The 18,882-nt window shown below is 44.5% G+C and overlaps 1 protein-coding gene across 2 annotated transcripts in view; it reads left to right on the top strand.

Annotated features, from left to right (window-relative positions):
- The first annotated feature begins 3,975 nt into the window (after positions 1–3,975).
- The window catches only part of SUDS3 (SDS3 homolog, SIN3A corepressor complex component), a 181,204-nt gene continuing 166,297 nt past the window's right edge, over positions 3,976–18,882 (top strand). Inside the window, exons 1-2 of one of the 2 annotated variants that reach the window (XM_069214476.1) lie at positions 3,976–4,193; positions 6,371–6,440. In XM_069214476.1, the coding sequence (XP_069070577.1) occupies positions 4,067–4,193; positions 6,371–6,440 (197 nt within the window). In that variant the 5' untranslated portion in view covers positions 3,976–4,066. The remainder of the gene's footprint in view (positions 4,194–6,370; positions 6,441–18,882) is intronic. The other variant, XM_069214477.1, reaches the window with a different exon arrangement.

The raw sequence follows: 18,882 nt of genomic DNA, 5'->3' as shown, positions 1-18,882 counted from the left end.
TTACAGGGTTCAAGGTTGGGTTCAAAGTAGCCCACTATTGGGGGTTCAAGGCAACCCCAAAGTTACCACACCAGCAGCTCAGGGCCGGTCAGGTGCAGAGGTCAAAGTGGTGCCCAAAACACTTAGGCTTCAATGGAAATAGGGGTGCCCTGGTTCCAGTCTGCCAGCAGGTAAGTACCCGTGTCCTCGGAGGGCAGACCAGGGGGGTTTTATAGGGCACCGGGGGGGACACAAGCATGCACAGAAAGTACACCCTCAGCAGCACAGGGGCGGCCGGGTTCAGAGTTCAAACAGGCGTTGGGTTTCTGATAGGAATCAATGGGGAGACTCAGGGGTCTCTTTAACGATGCAGGCAGGCATGGGGGCTCCTCGGGGTAGCCACCACCTGGGCTAGGCAGAGGGTCGCCTGGGGGTCGCTCCTGCACTAGAGTTCGGTTCCTTCATGTCCTGGGGGCTGCGGGTGCAGTGCTAGTTCCAGGCGTCGGGTTCCTTGTTACAGGCAGCCTCGGTCAGGGGGAGCCTCAGGATTTCCTCTGCAGGTGTCGCTGTGGGGGTTTAGGGGGGCCAACTCTGGCTACTCACGGGCTCGTAGTTGCCGGGGAGTCCTCCCTGTAGTGTTGGTTTTCCGCCGGTCGAACCGGGGGCGTCGGGTGCAGAGTGGAAAGTCTCACACTTCCGGCAGGAAACGTGTTGTCTTTAAAAGTTGCTTCTTTGTTGCAGTTTCTTGAACAGGGCCGCTGTTCTCGGGAGCTTCTTGGTCCTTTAGATGCAGGGTAGTCCTCTGAGGCTTCAGAGGTCGCTGGACCCTGTTGGATGCGTCGTTGTTGCAGTTTTTCTTCGAAGTAGGGAGACAGGCTGGTGGGACTGGGGCCAAATCAGTTGTCGTCTCCGTCTTCACTGCAGGGCTTCAGGTCAGCAGTCTTTCTTCTTCTTTAGGTTCCAGGAATCTATCTTCCTCGGTTCTGGGAGCCCCTAAATACTGAATTTAGGGGTGTGTTTAGGTCTGGGAGGGCAGTAGCCAATGGCTACTGTCCTTCAGGGTGGCTACACCCTCTTTGTGCCTCCTCCCTCTGGGGAGGGGGGCACACCCCTAATCCTATTGGGGGAATCCTCCTTCTACAAGATGGAGGATTTCTAAAAGTAAGAGTCACCTCAGCTCGGGACACCGTAGGGGCTGTCCTGACTGGGTGGTGACTCCTCCTTGTTTTTCTCATTATCTCCTCCAGCCTTGCCACCGAAAGTGGGGGCAGAGGCCGGAGGGGCGGGCATCTCCACTAGCTGGGATGCCCTGTGGCGCTGTAACAAAGGGGGTGAGCCTTTGAGGCTCACCGCCAGGTGTCACAGTTTCTGCAGGGGGAGGTGAGAAGCACCTCCACCCAGTACAGGCTTTTGTTCCTGGCCACAGAGTGACAAAGGCACTCTCCCCATGTGGCAGCAACATGTCTGGTGTGTGGCAGGCTGGCAAAAACTAGTCAGCCCACACTGGAAGTCGGGTATGTTTTCAGGGGGCATCTCTAAGATGCCCTCTGAGTGTATTTTTACAATAAAGTGCACACTGGAATCAGTGTGCATTTATTGTGCTGAGAAGTTTGATACCAAACTTCCCAGTTTTCAGTGTAGCCATTATGGTGCTGTGGAGTTCGTGTTTGACAGACTCCCAGACCATATACTCTTATGGCTACCCTGCACTTACAATGTCTAAGGTTTTGCTTAGACACTGTAGGGACATAGCACTCATGCACATATGCCCTCACCTGTGGTATAGTGCACCCTGCCCTAGGGCTGTAGGGCCTGCTAGAGGGGTGACTTACCTATGCCACAGCCAGTGTGATGTTGGCATGGCACTCTGAGGGGATTGCCATGTCGACTTAGTCATTTTCTTCCCACCAGCACACACAAGCTGGCAAGCAGTGTGTATGTGCTGAGTGAGGAGTCCCCAGGGTGGCATAAGACATGCCGCAGCCCTTAGAGACCTTCCCTTGCACCAGTGCCCCTGGTACCAGGGGTACCAGTTACAAGGGACTTAACTGGGTGCCAGGGTTGTGCCAGTTGTGGAGACAAAGGTACAGTTTAGGGAAAGAACACTGGTGCTGGGGGCTGGTTAGCAGTGTCCCAGCACACTTTCAAATCATAGCTTAGCATCAGCAAAGGCAAAAAGTCAGGGGATAACCATGCCAGGGAGGCATTTCCTTACAGGGTTGGGGTGGTTTTAGGTATCAGGGGCAGATGGGGGAGGATGGGGTAATTTTAGGGGTGGGGGTGGAGGGTTGGGGTTGTTTTAGGTTTTAGGGGGGGGGTGGGCGGTCGCAGTAATGTTTAGGGGTGGGAGGCCAGGGGTTCGCATGCTGGAACCATGCATGCCGTTCACTAATGCCTTTACAAGGAATGCCTTTACAATGAAAAATCATTGTTAAGGCATTCGTGGTAAAGGCATTAGTGGTATCAACACAGTCATTGTTCCGACCGCGTTGTTTAGGCATGTGTGATTCCAGCATGCGTTGCTGCGACATACATTCCTCTATGCCATTGTACTCTATGCCATGCGAGCCTACTCTGCACTCAATGCCACTGCACCACTCTACACTACTTATGCCAATTTATGCCACTCTACTCTGCCCAATGCCACTCCATGCCACTGCACTCTAAACCACTGCACTATACGCCAATGCACTCTAAACAACTGCACTGTATCCCACTACACTGTACTCTGCACCACTGGGCTCTACGCCACTGCTCCTATGCCACTCTAGTCCACTCCACACCACTATGCCACTAACTTTAGCCATGCTGAAAAGCAGCCACTCTGGTGTATAACATGGCTAAAACGCATTGGCAAAGCCAATAACTCTTGATTAGACGAGACCTATTGGCTTTGCCAATGCTTGTTAGTACTATGACGTACTGAGGTCCCTGAAAGAACTGAATGTGTAAGTCCTTATTTTAAACATGAATTTGATGCCTCGTCAGGGGTAGTAAGCGCTATATAAATACAATTACATCATAACATAGGCTGCTATAAAATGCGCAAATTCATTTCAGTTAAATAAAAAAAATCCTTCTAAAATACAGATTTGAATAATATACAGTTTATACCTAGTACTAAAAAATTTTTATAACAGTCCATTAAAACCACACACTCCACAGCGCACCTTGGAACACCATTACAGTACCTTTCTAAAAGAAAATATCTTTGTCATCAGAAAGCTTCAAGTGACTCCTTTGATTAAAGTCAATGCAAGTTTCCAAGCCCGTTTGCATTTGCACATTTACCAGTGGCCCACATTTGCATTTCTTTAGGGAAGGAGACCCCCTGGAAAGAAGGTCTCTTTCATATCTGTCTGCCCCTCCCTCCCTCAGAGCACAGGAGACTCCCTGCCTTTCAATCCAGCTGAGGAAACTCATCTGCTCATAATTTCGCCCTGCCTCCATTGTCTTTTAGGTGAAAGGCTAAAATTACGGACAAATGCCGCCTGTCCGTTAAGCATTTCATCACGGACAACGGACGGCAGGGCGAAATTACGGGCGGTCCGTGAAATTTACGGACGGGTGGTCATCCTAATGTAGGAGCACTGCCAGACAGAATTGTGTATTAAGTAGCTTATTGAAGTCCATCAGTTCACCCACGATGAGCAGTGACCAGCCGACTTGGATTCCTGCATGAGCTGAGAATCTCAACAGGAATCCACGCTTGGTGTTTGAATTGCAAGCAGGGGGAGCATTAAATTATAAATAAGTAGCATCACAATATAGCACTATATGCGTTAACAAAAATAATCCGACGAAAACCAAAGTTTCACTAACTCCTTGCAGCAATGCCCTATGAAATCACTTGAATTTCACACTTCACATTCTAGCAACATGGCGTCCCTATGTTTTGTTAATCGTAATACATTTAGCGTTCTAGATCTGTAATAGTAGCATGTTTCTGTAGCTGAAACGCGACGCAGTGTGCTGTTGGGCGCCATGTTTGAACGTTTGACGTCTGTACGCTCCTTCTACGTCACGTGGGCCTGCCTCTCTCTACTCTGGTTAGAGGCTGACACCCGGGAGCAGATTGTGCATCAGGATGAGTGCGACTAGCCTACTGCCACCGGAACCCCCTGCGCCGCCCGAGCCCGGTGAAGAGGAGGAGGAGCTAGAGAGCGCAGAGGAGGAGGAGGAGCGTAGCTTACGGGGTCGTGAAAGCGACGAAGGTGGGAACCCAGATGCTCCCCACTGTATTATTTTCCATGAACGCTACTGGAGGACAGCTGTGAGCACCTGTTTTGACCACAGACACCCACTTCCTGAGAACATCCCACTCGTAACATTTATAAGTTGCTGGCTCCTCTTATCACTTTTCATGATGCAACTAATGCTTCTATCGCAATGATTCATTTGCTGACATCTTCCTTCTATGTTCTATAATCAGTTTCCTTTTGGGACTAGTTTTAGTGATTTCTTGAAGTTTCGCATGCTCCGGAAACACCGTGCTTGTTACCTTTCCTAGCGAGCCTCTCCTTGGTCCAGTGAGCTTCTGTTTGACAATTGCTCTAGTGATTCTCTTGGTCACCTGCACCAGAGCGCCGCACTGCCTCCATGTCCTGGGACATATCTGCTTTCTCTATGGACTCCCTCGCGTTCCCGTCATTATCATCAGCTCAACGATCCTTCTTTTCCATTGTCACTAGGGCCATGCATCTCCCACCCCACTGACTGTTGCGACAGTGACACCCGTCTCGTGGCTTTTTCTAGGGACACCACTCCCCCTTGTTACCTATTGAAAACAACTACGATCATCCATCCTGACGACCTGCTTCAAGGACCGTGCTCCTCAAACTTAGTCAGATCAGATTCACCTACTTCATTGACTTCGCCCATCGGCCCTAGTTGTCACTGACCCAGTTACACAAACGTTCAGTGTCAACTGCCTGGTGAACCATTTATCTTTTCTGACATCTGCCTCAGATCCCCCCTTTCTTTTACCCCGTGTCTCTTTGTTCCTCTTTGGACCTCAACTCTTCGACAGTTCACCAAGTCACCTACTAATTGACACTCGTCCTCGACAGCTGGGCCAGACCTCACTGAAACTGTCATATACAGCAAGTATCTTTTCTTTCCCTTTATTGCCACCTTTTTCATTGTCGTGTTCAAATACCACTTTCTTCCACCAGAACCTTCAGAAATATCGGCTCTAAGTCCCATTCCCCTGGTGTTGCACCCCTGTTTGCCTTATGACTTACTCTGGAGGTCCCACGCACTCTCCCTGTTAAGTTTCTCGAACCCTGACTTTGTTACCTGAGTACAAATAGTCCCATGCTTTTGTTTATAAAATGTTTTTTTAGTCGGCAGATTATATTGGTGTATTTTGTTTTTTAAGTTGGCGTTCTTAAGCTTTGCGTAATTAACTTAAAACGGGGGAAGATGTGTGAAACTATGCATTTATTGACGATTTGAGAATTTGAATAAAGTTCTAAATGTCTTTATTATGTTTTATTACTTCCATTGGTGATAGTAAAAAAAAAAGATAATAGGTAATGTTAGCATCGGTTTCTTCACGTAAAATTCCAGTGAGTGACGTATATACACTTTGGGGTTCTGCTTTAGCAGAATGGGGACAACTCTAGAAAGGATGAGGCAAACGGAACTAAGGTGTTCCTACATATGTTTTCAAGGAGCAGAATCAACATTTTAGCAACACCTGCTGATCATGTAGAAGTTTAATCGAGAGCACACTGTAAGTCACTTAACTATTAAAGTTGGTTTAAGGCAGGAATTTCAGTAAAACAAAACAACTGCCTGACTAAGATCCCCAGAGCAATGCTGTAATATTTAAATGACCAGACTGATGACTTCGTAGCACAGGTATTGCAACTTTTGCTATTTTTTGTCTGTCCTGGGATAAAGGATACATTGTTTGTACTTAGCTAATATGACTTGGTTCTCACTTTCCTATTGACAGATACCCTTGCCAGCCACTTTTTTATTTTATTTCCCCACGCAAACCCACCATGCCTGGCAGGTAGCCTCCCAACACTGAGAACCTCCATGACGATTTGTTTGGAAAGGAAGATATAGGAAGAGGAATAATAACACATAATATTGTTTATTATTCCTCTTCCTATATCTTCCTTTCCAAACAAGAGGAAAGATTTCTGTATTTATTTATTGGTCAGATACTCAAGAATAGCAGAGAATTACTTTCCCGCATACTTCTGTAAAGGTAAAATGAGCCATGAAGATCTTTACCCTTCTGCCACCTTGGTGTAAGCATGCATCTCTAAACATCATTAAGTGCAAAGTGCTCACTTTAGTGGCACACTTGAACTATGTGTAACTCTAACAGCAAAAGTGGGACAGCACACTTTCAGTCTCATTTTTTTGTTTACAGATACAGAAGATGCAAGTGAGACTGACATGGCAAAGCAGGATGACGTGGACTACGTGGAAATGAAGGAGCAGTAAGTATTTGGGAGGGGTATTTATTTTAATCAATTAATGCAACGCTTGTCTGAATTGTATTCATTTTAACAGATTTAGCCGCTAACTCTAGACAAATGTCGTCCTAGTGCTCCCCCTTTCAGAAGAGTTGTCCTTGCTTGTCTTAAAATCCAGTGGATTGTTCCATGCATATAGATAAGTTTCATTGTGTTGCAATATTAAATGTCAAGATGTATTCTTCATAAACAACATGCTTAGTGTGCTAGGGATTGCTTTTGTGGCAAATTGAGCATTGCTGTTCTGCACCTCAGGCTTATTGCCTCTCTGTAACTGGTAAAACAGCAAGGTGATGGATGGAATGCTTGAATTATTTTCAGCCACTGGCAATTGCTTGGGGCCGCATCTCAATCCATAGTTTTTTTTTTTTTGCGCACCATGCCACCCCAGTTTGGACTCAGCCATATGCAAGTCAGTCTTGACCCTGCCCCCACCCCCCCTCCCCCCCCGGGAACAGTTCAGCCTGAACTGACAAGCCAGGTCCTCCCTGGACCAGAAACAAACATTCTGGGACCAGTTTCAGGGTATTACCCTTTTTAGGGTTGAGCCTGCGCTTGCGAGACGCTGTAGTAGTTAGAAAAGGGCTCGGAGCCCCGTCCATGTCACGTCAGTGTCTTTCATTGGTTCCTTGGCTTGCCTTCATTAGTGGAAGGCATGCATACGTCATGCCTTTTCCGGTGGTTAGCCCTCCTCGAGCGCAGCGACCAAGTACTGAAAACATACGAGGCTTGCTATTTTCTGTCTGGTTTGTGGACTACTTTCTCTCTTTTTTCACAGCACGATCTCCCTTGGCAGAAGTCAAGCGCTTTGCATGACATCGGCCCTGTTACATAGTTACTTGCACTTTTGCGGTTAAGTAGATCATTGCATTTTTGCCAATAGGTTTTACTACGAGTGAGCTGTAGCAGTGCGATTGCGCTCTTTTTTTCCATTTAATGAGGCAAGAAAAGTCTGGTTGGGAGTTTACAACTGCTAATAGCTCTAACTTGGAGAAATGTGAGACCAGTTGCATTGCAAATGCTTGTTTGCATTTTTCGCCCTAAGTGGGATAAGTATGTCCAGGCAGGGTCCCGTGCTCGCTATGCCACCAGAGTCAAGCTAACCTGGCTGAAGAGGGGAGATACCCCAAAGCCGGTCCCAGGATGCTTGTTTCTGGTCCAAGGAGGACATGACCTGGCACTTCAGGCTGGACTGTTCCCATGGGTCGCAGGGTCAAGACTGGTTTGCATATTGCTGTGTCCAAACTGGAATTGCATGGCGAGCAAATAACAATTGATTTAGGACCCTATCTGTGAATGGAGATGAATGTTTGATTTGTTAAGCAATCCATCCATCATTTGTTCTTTTTGCAGTTCTCCTTAACTGCTAGGCATCAGTAGGGCATCTCACCAGCATATATAATATTACTTCTTTATTTGATGCAGAAAAAGTGAACATGCAATGTTTATCAAGCTAATATAATACATCACTTATCATATTGTTGAATTGCATCCGTGCAGTAAGATGATCTTATTGTTCTTGACCAAAGTTTTGATGGAACACTGTGTGGTGCAAGGTACCTCCCTGCTGTCCTTTATATGGTCAGTCATAAAGGATTTGTGTGGCCATATAGAGAAACAAGGCCAGAGGCATTGTTTCTTCATAAGATAATGGGACTTCTACGTGACTTACAGTATCATTTCAGTGTGAGGCAGAGGGTTTTTTATTCCTTGTAGTGCATGGTCACACCATAACCTTAACACAAACCACATAAATACTTGGTATCTTGCACTTCCATATGAAAGCTACAGTATTTTTGCAAACATGAAGAATAAAACTAGAATCTGTAGTTCAAAATTAAGGACACAAAAAAGTAGTTAGCAACTTGTGGAATAAAAAATATAATCATTATATTGTAATTCAGAGTAAAAATGGTTCAGCTCAGAATGTATAGAAACTTGCAGATGTTCTGTCTTTCTTGTAATGATCTGTTGTGTGGAAAAAATAAACACATAGTCATAAATATCTCATTTTTGCCGATGTCAGACCCAATTCGGACCGCAATAGTGCCTCAATGGAGGGTTTGAGGTCATTTGGCACTTAATTCCCAGCATCCGTTCTACTATGTCTCTGCAAACTAAGCCATTTACAACCCCTTCAGCACTCTCCGTGGTAGTGATGGCGAGCAGTCACAGGCTTACCAGGAAAGTATTGTTAGTGCTTGAGCTCAGCAATCAACCAACACTTGCTAAGTTAATAAATGATTGTCCAATCCGGTGCTTGAATTGGAGAAGAAAAGTACTTTAACACGCAGTAGGAACTAAATACTACAGGAATGAGAATTAGCATACAACTTAGTGTTCTAGCATTGGAGTTTATCTGCACCTTTTCTTTCTATAGGCCTGACTCCCATTCCCAACTAATTTCTAGGTGGTTCCTTAACTTCATTAGGCTCGGGTGTAGATTACCCTTGCTCTGTTGGTATTGTGGCCAGTCTCTAAGTCCACAGTTTTTCACCCAGTAAGTCTGTAAGGATGTGTCTGCTCAGAGGGCTCCAGTGGAGGTGCGGGGTGGGGGCAATTCCTCCCCTGCTCGACCAGTTTTCTTCTTCTGGGCTATGCATGAATTGGCAGTTCCTCTCAGCCTCCTCTTCCATCATGTTTCTGCTGATGTGTCTGCTGCGGTGGTCAGGGACGGCTGCATTGTGAAGTGCTGGATTTCTCATGGCTGGTCTGGCGGGTGCTCTAAGCAGCCCTACTGGGGCCAAACAGGTCTTCTACCATGCGAGCACACACATACCAGGCTAGAACAGGAGGAAAAACCTTGGTGTTTGGAAGGGAACACGACTCAGTCATGCCAAGGTCTTTCAGTGATTCAGGTCTTGTCACAGCTTCATGATTTGGGCATAGCGGTTCGGGTCATGCTGTATCTTCATGATTTGAGCAAAACGACTCAAGTCATGATGCAATTTCACAACTTTGGTACAGCTGCTCAGGTCATGACACTGTTTCACAACATTAAACCGTTGGTCAGGTCAATGCCGCAGCTTTGCGATTCCCATCAGAAATAGCATTTTAGAGCCTGGAGCCTGCTGACACAGTCATTCAAATCACTCTCAGCAGTCTTTCCTCTTCAGCAGGCCTGCCACACTGGGTTCACGCTTCATCGCACTCCTGGACAGTCACTCCTCCTGCAGGGTTGGCAAGCATCTTCCCTCTCTCAGTTGGCATGCATTTCTTCCAGCAAGAGGTCAGAATCAGGTGATGTCCCCTCACGTCTGGAAGTTGACTGTCAGACACCATCTCTGGCCGCCCACCAATCCTCTGAGTACTCTACAGAGCATTCTCTTCTTTGGTCATAGATAATGTGGAACAGGAACAATAAGTGGTCAGTTCGGTACCTTTTTATGTGGTAAAAGAAGACAGGAGATGTGAATACACTGTCTGCACTTTCAGGATGGGTTTGGGGTGGCTCCTCATTCTTTTTCGGGCTGCTGTTCAACACAGCCTATTTGAAGAGTGATTTCTCTCAAACCAGGGTAATCTCCAGCCTCGAATACCCACAACAGAGGCACAGACATCTGAGGTTTTTGCACCTGGCTGTTATCACCTAAATTGAAAGATTGTGAACACTAAAAGCTGTGTCTCACCTAAAGTGGTCGCTTTCACCTTGACAACAGAGTTTGCAGTCCCATCCTTTACCCCCACCATGTACCAAACAGCAATTCTTCTGGAATGCTAACCAGCAGTCTCTTTCTCAGCAAAAGGGCATCTGAATTTCTAAAGGAGGCTTGTCGTCTCTCCTCTCACTGAAGTCTCTGGGACTCCTCACTCCAGATTTAGGAATGTCAGAAATACACTCCCATTGTCTGGTTAAAACAAATCTCCTCACCACGTTATTGTGCAGCATATCAGGCTTAGGGTATTAAACATGGATCTCACAGGCCTTTATCACTCTGGTTCACACAATTACGTATGTACCATGCAGACCACATACATAACAAGTACACATACTCTTGAGAAGTAATCACTAGGCCTGGGTAAAAACACAGAAGTGGAAATTTACTCCAGTGAGGTAGATAAAATGTATTGTCACAGTTTTATTTTTAAAAATGAAAGTACCATCCCCATTGTATGTGCTAAACCAATGTGGAGATAGTTGTCCTCTTTCTGTACATTGAGGGTACACTTAGTAAGCCCCACCAGGTCACAGGACTGGATGTAGATCTCACTCATGTCAATGGTCAGGCCTGGACCTCTGCACACACACTAGATTAGTATGAGGGTAGGACCAAAACACATGATTCCAAATGCTATTAGTGGTGCACTCGAGGCTGTGGATCAACTTCCACACATTGCAGGGGGCATTCCCATCCCAGCAGGAAATCTGTTCGTTTTAGAAAGAACTCATCAGTAGAATGAAAAGCCATTTCTCATTTTTATTCAAACTGCAGCAGTAGTTATATTCTGTGACCTGCTGTTCACCGTGGCTGCTAGCTCTGGCGGTAGGTAGTTTGACATCACAATGCAACTGTAATAACTAGTTGATGAGCTATGTAATTTTCTTATTACTCATGACTAGCGAAGTCACAACTCAACTGAACTGAAATAAGGAAATAAGCGACTGTCTTATATACAGAGATCTGCAGTCTTAATGTATTACATTACATTAAAATCTTAAAGTGTTAATGGTCATGCTTGCACCTTTACTCTATATGTTACTATAGTTGGGTTGCAGGGAAAATATGCACTCTGAGTGAATTGACTCCTGTGTATTTTGTAGATTAATTGAGCAGATAAATAGGAAGGCAGATTATTTAGCACCCTGCAACTACCATTTCTAGTTAGAAAATATAGCTATAATAACCAAAGAGCTGGTTAAGATAATAGTCAAATTTACCAACCTGCCACTTTAATCTGCATTGGATTAAGCATTTCTGGAACACTGCAATAATTTCGAGGCCTTAGTTGTCCCCCACATCTGAAAGTATAGATTACTACCTACGCTCATGGGAGTTTTCACCACTAAGGCGGAAGAACCTGGATAGACCATCGGCTTTAGAGTGGGTTGTCCCAGGGTGGTGTTTCACCGTAAAGTCAATTTATGGTAGGTGATGGAACACCTTAACAGTTTGGGATTCTCATCTATCATCTGCATGATCTATCTGAGGGTCCTACAGTCTGTCTGGATCTGGAAGTGATCCTCAAAAAGTTGTGGTCTTAGCTTCTTCAGTGCCAAGACCACAGCAAAAGCTTCTCAATAGCTCTAGGGCAATGCCTCTCCCTGCACCTTCACTCCCACATTTTTAGACTGATGATGCTGTTTTTTTGATCCTGAGAGCACACTGAGGCCTGCTAACCAGACCTCCGTATCTATGTTCTGACGCTATACAATTACTATGTGGAATTGGATGCACCCAATTGACAAGAATTGACTTATAAGGTTCTAGCATATGGACCCCAGGGCATGTAAGGCAGAGTGTCTGGCAGGGGGATGGGCCACTTGTGGCTGCAACACTATTTGTGCCACTCTGTGTGTGACAAAGTACAAAATGGCCCCAGCCTGCCACTGTAGACAGGAAGGACAGTGGTTTCACTGCCAATTCGACTTTGCCATTTACTCCATTGGCAAAGTCACCCTATTCCTTAAGGAAGGCCTATAGAGCTGTGTTTTAAGACTTATATGTTTGATATGTCTTAAAAGCAACTCTTGAAATAGTCGTTTTGCTGTGGATAAAGTTAATAGCCTCAATGGCTAACACAGGGTTACCGGTTGGCACACCAGCCCTGACAACTCCTGAATTGGACTACCTAACTGGGCCTTGTAAGTTATCAAATTAATTGTGCATTAAACCCGACGTGACGCCCAGTGGTCAGGGTATGCCCAGATGGGTCCATTGCTCACTTTGTCACTGGATTCAAGCTAGCTTGGCTGATGAGGGGTGATACCCTGAAACCGGTCCCAGGATGTTTGTTTCCAGTCTAGGGAGGACCTAGCCTGGCAGTTCGTGCTGGACTGTTCCCATGTGTGCCAGGGTCAAGACTGATTCGCATATGGCTGGGTCCAAACTGAGGTGGCATGGTGAGCAAAATAATGATGGATTTAACACAGATCTGTGACTGGGGTGAGTATTTGAAAAGTTTCAGCACGCTGCTGCATCATCCTTTTGTGTTGCTAACTTTCTATAAGTGGCACTGGCATTTTTAGAATTGTGACTTAAAATCCAACTTTAGCATAAAAGAGTAATTTAAATTACAATTCGTTTGCCTCCACACATGATATTTCTACCTTTTCCAAATGAATGCTAGCACTTGTTATCCTATGTGAACGTTAGGACTTGCAGTAGCAAAAAACGAATTTAGGATTGTTTTTATTATCAGGACATGTAAAAATTAAAAACGCATGTACTTTGTCTTACATACAATGCTCCCTGCCCTATGTGCTATTTGTGGTCTCTTCTAGAGATGACGTAGATGTATTAAAATGGAAGATTTAGGCCTGGCAAAAAGTTTCTTTTGTCTGGTCGAATCAGTAGTTTAAAACAGCACTGCAGCCTGAAATGGCAGGCCTGCGACATGTTTTAACGTGATATGTTAGTAGGTGGCACAATGAGTGCTTCAGGCTCACTAGTAGCAGTTAATTTACAGGTGTGTTAGGTACACATAGTACAACTTTACTTCAGTGACTTAAAAGTAAATTAAATGTGCCATTCGGTTGTAAGCCAATTTTACCATGATTTTAGGATTGTGCACAAGCTCCTTAACACGGGTTAGTAGTGGCTAAGTGTGCAGAGTTCTATTGCCAATAAAAATTAATTCAGAAAACGGGAGGGTTGACAGCAAAATGTTTGGGGGAAGACCACACTAAGGATACCCAATATAATATTCTCAACAGGGATGTGGAATTCTTCTGACGCCCGGGACATCTTGTTTGGGGGTCAAGGGCAACAAGTTTTTATGTTCACTTTGTCCTTGGGACAAGTAGGCCCAACCCTCTGCAGCACAAACCCTTTGGCTGCCTGTTTACAGAGAGTGGAACTCTCTGCAGTTGAGGTAATGTGTTTCCAAAAGACAATGCTGTTCGAACTTGTATTTATGGTTCATTATTTGAAAGCCTTCATTATTAGGGTGAGTGCTGTAAATAAATGTTTTAAGGTCACACTTCACTACTGACGGTTCCAGTACAAAGAAAAAAAACGTGTATACACGTTTGAAAAGTTTAGGCTATGAGGCTAAGTATAATGCTCCCAGAATGCTCTCTGATTAGATGCAAATGAAGTGTCATTTAGTAAAATGTGTTGATGCATGCTAGTATTTCCCAAAAATATTTCTAATGGAAAATCAGTGTAACCATTTTCAACACGAATATGGGAAGCTTGAAAATAAACAAACACTGACAAAGCCAACTGGTCTGACATATTTATATAAGTCTTTTAGTTTCATCAATGCGTGTCTTGTTTTGACATGGCTTTTGTAACACTTTATTGTTGTGGGAGCTACCAGGCCCTCAACATTGTAAAAACACTGGCAAAACCCCCCCCAAAAGTTTTTGAACTCTAAAAGCACACGTTGCCACCAGTGGCATAACAAAGGCCCCGCAGCCGCCCTCCAGGGGGCCCCTTCAGCACAGCACATGTCCTGAGTGAGTCTGTAGAGGGGGCTCCTCCATGTTCTTTGCAAAGGGGCACCCTCCAGTTTCGTTACGTCACTGATTGCCACTGTAGTTCCTGACACTGAACAAAACTACTTTGTGTGTCAATATGCTCCTTGTGGAAGAGCAGAATGCGATCACTCACAGTAAAGCCAGCCGAAAGAGAGAGAAATAGAAGTTTAATAAAAACAAAATGTCTTTGTTAACACCAAACCTAATTAGGGACCAAGACCCACATGTAGGTAGCTTTTTGCATGCCGCAAACAGCGACTTTCGCTGTTTGCGACGTGCAAAAAGCACATTGCGATGCACAAACCCAGTTTTGCGATTCAGTAACCTAGTTACCGAATCGCAAAACGGGTTTGCGACTTGCAATTAGGAAGGGGTGTTCCCTTCTTAATTGCGACTCGCAGTGCAATGTAGGATTGTTTTGTGACCGCGTACGCGGGAGCAAACCAATCGCAGTTTGCACCCATTTCAAATGGGTGCTAACACTTTCGCAAAAGGGAAGGGGTCCCCAGGGGACCCCTTCCCCATTGTGAATGTCACTGTAAACATTTTTTCAGAGAAGGCACCACTGCCTGCTGTGAAAAAATTAAACGAAAATGTTTCATTTTTCGTTTTTGTAATGCATCTCGTTTTCCTTTAAGGAAGCAGTCACAGACATGGTGGTCTGCTGTCTCCAGCAGGCCACCATCCCTGTGAGGGCCGCTATTCGCAAGGGGGTCGCAAATTGCGACCCACCTCATGATTATTCACTAGGTGGGCATTTGCGAAGCCCTTGCGAATCACAGATGGTGTCAGGGACACCATCCTATATTCGGATTTGCGACTCGCAAATTGCGAGTCGCTCTGACTCGCAATTTGCGGGTCGCAAATCTGAACCTACCTACATGTGGCCCCAAATTCTTAAAGAAAGTCACAGAAGTGCACCCATGGTATGTCGTACCCCTATAAAATATTTGTGAAGTGTATTTTAGCATGGGTAAATACGCATGTGTAGATTTGCTCATGTGAAAATCTATTGAGCATTTGCAAGTTCATTTTCCCTCCAGCCACTTTCTTCCCAACCCTGGAAAAAGTTCCAATTCTGCCATTGTCGGGAGTAAATGTCCAACCTTTCTTATTGTGGGAAAATATTAGAGAGAAGCTGGTGAAAATCTTTAAAACATGCAGGTTAGCAGGTTTGCAGACTCAAAGGCATTCCAGCCCTGGAACTATTGCTTACTGCTTCCTCCAGCCCCAGTATGCAGATCTGCAGAAAGGTGGCAAAATAAGGAAATGGCTACATTAGGGATTGAAACTGCAAGTATTCAAGCCCTACAATGGTAGTAGCCCTGACATAATCAGAGAGGCTATTATCAGAGCTCTTACATAATGAGATTGCTGCCATAATTTGTCGCCACACTACATGGTACCAAAGGGGCAAGTAGATCTTTTTACAGGACAAGTAGATTTGTGAAGCAACCTGTCCCCTGGACATGTAGATATTTTAATAAATTTCACACCCCTGCTCAAAAATTAAAACATGGAAGGCCAGCCTCGCATTTTGACAGATTGATGGTCAAGCCTAAAACAAATTTAATTCCCTTTTTTGTTCTCTTGAATCAAGCAGTGTTGTTGGTAGTTCCATTAATTATACTGGTCAGTTTTCCTCCCACTTCACTAGTGCCCAACTGCTGTTAAAAACATCTCTATTGTAAACTGCAGTAGTTAGTTCATGTAGGTTTTAATCATAGATTGATTGCTGCTAGCCCTAAGAACCAATGGCAAGGCAACCCAAGTGTCTGTAGCTCAGTTTCCTAAAGCGTTTAAGATGAAACAGTGCCTTCCAATGAACTTGTAAATCATGGTGTCAACCAATGTGTATTATTTTGTCTGAAATCCTGAGCATTTCGTTTATTCTTTTGTATTACACTAACACTAATGTTTTGGCCTTTTAAAAATGCTGTCCTGTGAATAAAGAGGCAGATTTAACACTTTAAGTTGATTGAGAGAGAGAAAGAAGGGTTGTTACTCACTATAGAGGATCATAGTTTATACATCGGTCAGAAAAGGTGGGTCTGAACTGCTTTCCTGATTTCTAAGGTCCTGTTTTGAGGCACAGATTCTGCGAGAGATTGCCTATAGAAAAATTGTCAAGGTTCTGTTGGCTCATTTAACCTGGCTGTAATTGTTAGAAGCCATTTATACTAATAACCATGAGCTGCTCTTTCATCTTCGAGAGAGCTGGATAGGAATGTCAGTCAAAGCTCTGCATTAGCTTGCTTCTTTACTTAATAGTTTTAATCAGATTGGTAAAGGCAGTAGCATGACCACTACAAACACCACAACCTATGTAGTTCCTATTGGAGGAGTTATCTCTAGGGGAAGCACTTCATTTTCAACTGCATGGCGTTAGACTCTTGGCGTTCGACTCAATGCATGTCTACATAAAGACACTTTTAGTGTATGCTGCAAGTAGCCTTTACGGGGAAACTTTGTTTCTTTGGTTTTTTATGTAGTTTTTTGGGGATGGAGATGTTCCCTGCATGGTAAATGGGACTTTACCCCTGGCATAAGTACCCGACTGCTTATATATGGTATCCTGACTTTATTTTTTGGCCTGGCCTCGTGCCTAACTACCATATGTGCAGAGGCCAAAGCATGGCCCTTGCTATGAGAGGTCCGTGACTTTTCCTATGACCTGGAGGGGGGCACCAGTATAGTGTAATTTGAGACAGAAAGCTATTGTCTTCATAATTGGGTTTATCATATACTGCGATGATGGCAGTTTACCATGTTTTAAGGATCAGTAATTTGACAAGACTTTTTGTGAGGATCACTGGAGTTGAGGCGCACTGGCCAACTTATGCTCCTCTATGCGCTCACCCAGTCAGTTGTGCTAACATCAAGTACAGGTTTAGTGTGTTGGTGTGTGTGGCCCCTTTGTCAGTTCAAGGTGTGTGTGAGTGAGCCAGAGTAAAGGTGGCTTGTGGAATCCATTTGGATGCACTGGCTTTGCACAAGCTGGAGCATGAGAACAATGCTACCAGCAAAATGTGTTTTTCACACATCCCTGTAGCTGAAGACAGGAGACCTAGATACTTAAGTAAGGGAGTTTACAACGGGCTCCTTTAGATATTGAATGAGGGCTTTTGGTTATCAATGAGCTGCTGATTATTCGTGAACATTGCCAATTGGTGGATGATAGGGATTGGGGTGAGACTGCAGTCTTTCCTATGAAAGTTGTTGAAGACTTTAGATGAGGCCTACCATTTTTTTATCCACTGATTACTCCTTCATTTGGGTTGATGGCAGCCAGTTGCAGAAACTTCATACGTCTCCGTGCTTCTGTTGTGGGTGCTTCAGGGAGGAGTCATTCCTGCTGTGAAAACCTTCATTAAATACAAAGGCTGCATGTGGAGCACAGCTTGGAAATGACGCTTACAAGAAGCACCTCAAACTGCCTGTACAGTATGAAACAGTGGGTTTATATGCTCTGTTTGCCATTTGTTTCTAAAAGTGGGAGCTCAGCTACCTCTCTGTTTCAGTTCCAAGTGTTATTTGACCAAGGAAGGGACTGTTCCACAGAGTACGCAGAGGGCTGCTCTGCAATCAGGGCTGGTGTCTATCAGCCAGTCTCCTAGAGTTGAGGGGACTTTGCTTGAAGTCTGGATGTCTTACTAGTTCAATACACAGTGAGGGTCCCCTCTTAAAGAACCATGTATAAATTAATATGATAAGAAAACAATATCACAAAGGTCCATATTTCATAGAGCAAATTTCCGAGTCCCCTGATGAATCCAAAGATTTATTGACCAGTTCCGAACATCAAAGGTAGATTGTACATCCAGCCAACACGTGTTTCGTCTTGGGAAATGTTTAAATCCCTTACGACTTCTTCAGGGCTAGAAATCATAAAGATAACACACGAGTTAAGATCAATGTACTTAACCGCCCAGTTCACATCAATTGTATACCAAATCCAAAAGGAAAAATGAATGGTCAAAACCACCTCATAAAAAGTGAGAGGAAAGAGATCAACAACCAACTCCAACTAAAAAGCACTTTGCTAAAACACCCATGAGTGATGAGAAAACAAAAACTCACAACATGCTTAACCATGTGTGAAAGACCCAAGTCAATAATCAACCAAAAGGAGACACCCATAATCCATAGTGTGATCGTGTACCTATAGATAAATTTGTGTTCAAATACCTTGTAAATCAATCACAATTTAAAGGCAAGTATTCATCAACTAATATCAATCCAGTATGGACTTCCAGCGTAACCAGTATCCAATCCAAGTTCAAAATCTAATGTTAAAGAGAAAGGGGAAAAGTATAAGTGTTTACCAACAAGCTAATACCTAGTAAGGGCAAAACGTTACAACTATTTAATAGATTAGAACATGTCACGGCTGGCATGATCCATAACTATAACATTTAATCAAAAATCCGTGCCAGAATAACCAAGAATACTCCATAAGTTGTAATGCATGCTCACGAACAATACCTATCAACGTGCCGACACAGACTCGATCCTGGAAAGTTGCACTATTAGCAAAGATATTGCCGTGCAATATTGTCGTGCATATAAACATATAAACGTGCATCTAACTCAACTTACCCCCAGTAATTCTGGGACAGTAGATATCTATTGAGAAAACCGGCGTCTTCCAGTACGGACGCCTAGCGTGTGCGCTGAACGCGCACACCCGAAAGTTAAATACACTTCCGGGTTCGGCATTCAAGCTGACCGGGCATCAACATAAAAGACGGCACACCACTGTGT

The sequence above is a fragment of the Pleurodeles waltl genome, chromosome 11 (assembly GCF_031143425.1).
Source record: "Pleurodeles waltl isolate 20211129_DDA chromosome 11, aPleWal1.hap1.20221129, whole genome shotgun sequence".
Taxonomy (NCBI): domain Eukaryota; kingdom Metazoa; phylum Chordata; class Amphibia; order Caudata; family Salamandridae; genus Pleurodeles; species Pleurodeles waltl.
The sequence above is the reverse complement of the archived record's forward strand: the minus strand, read 5'-3'. Positions and strand labels throughout refer to the sequence as shown.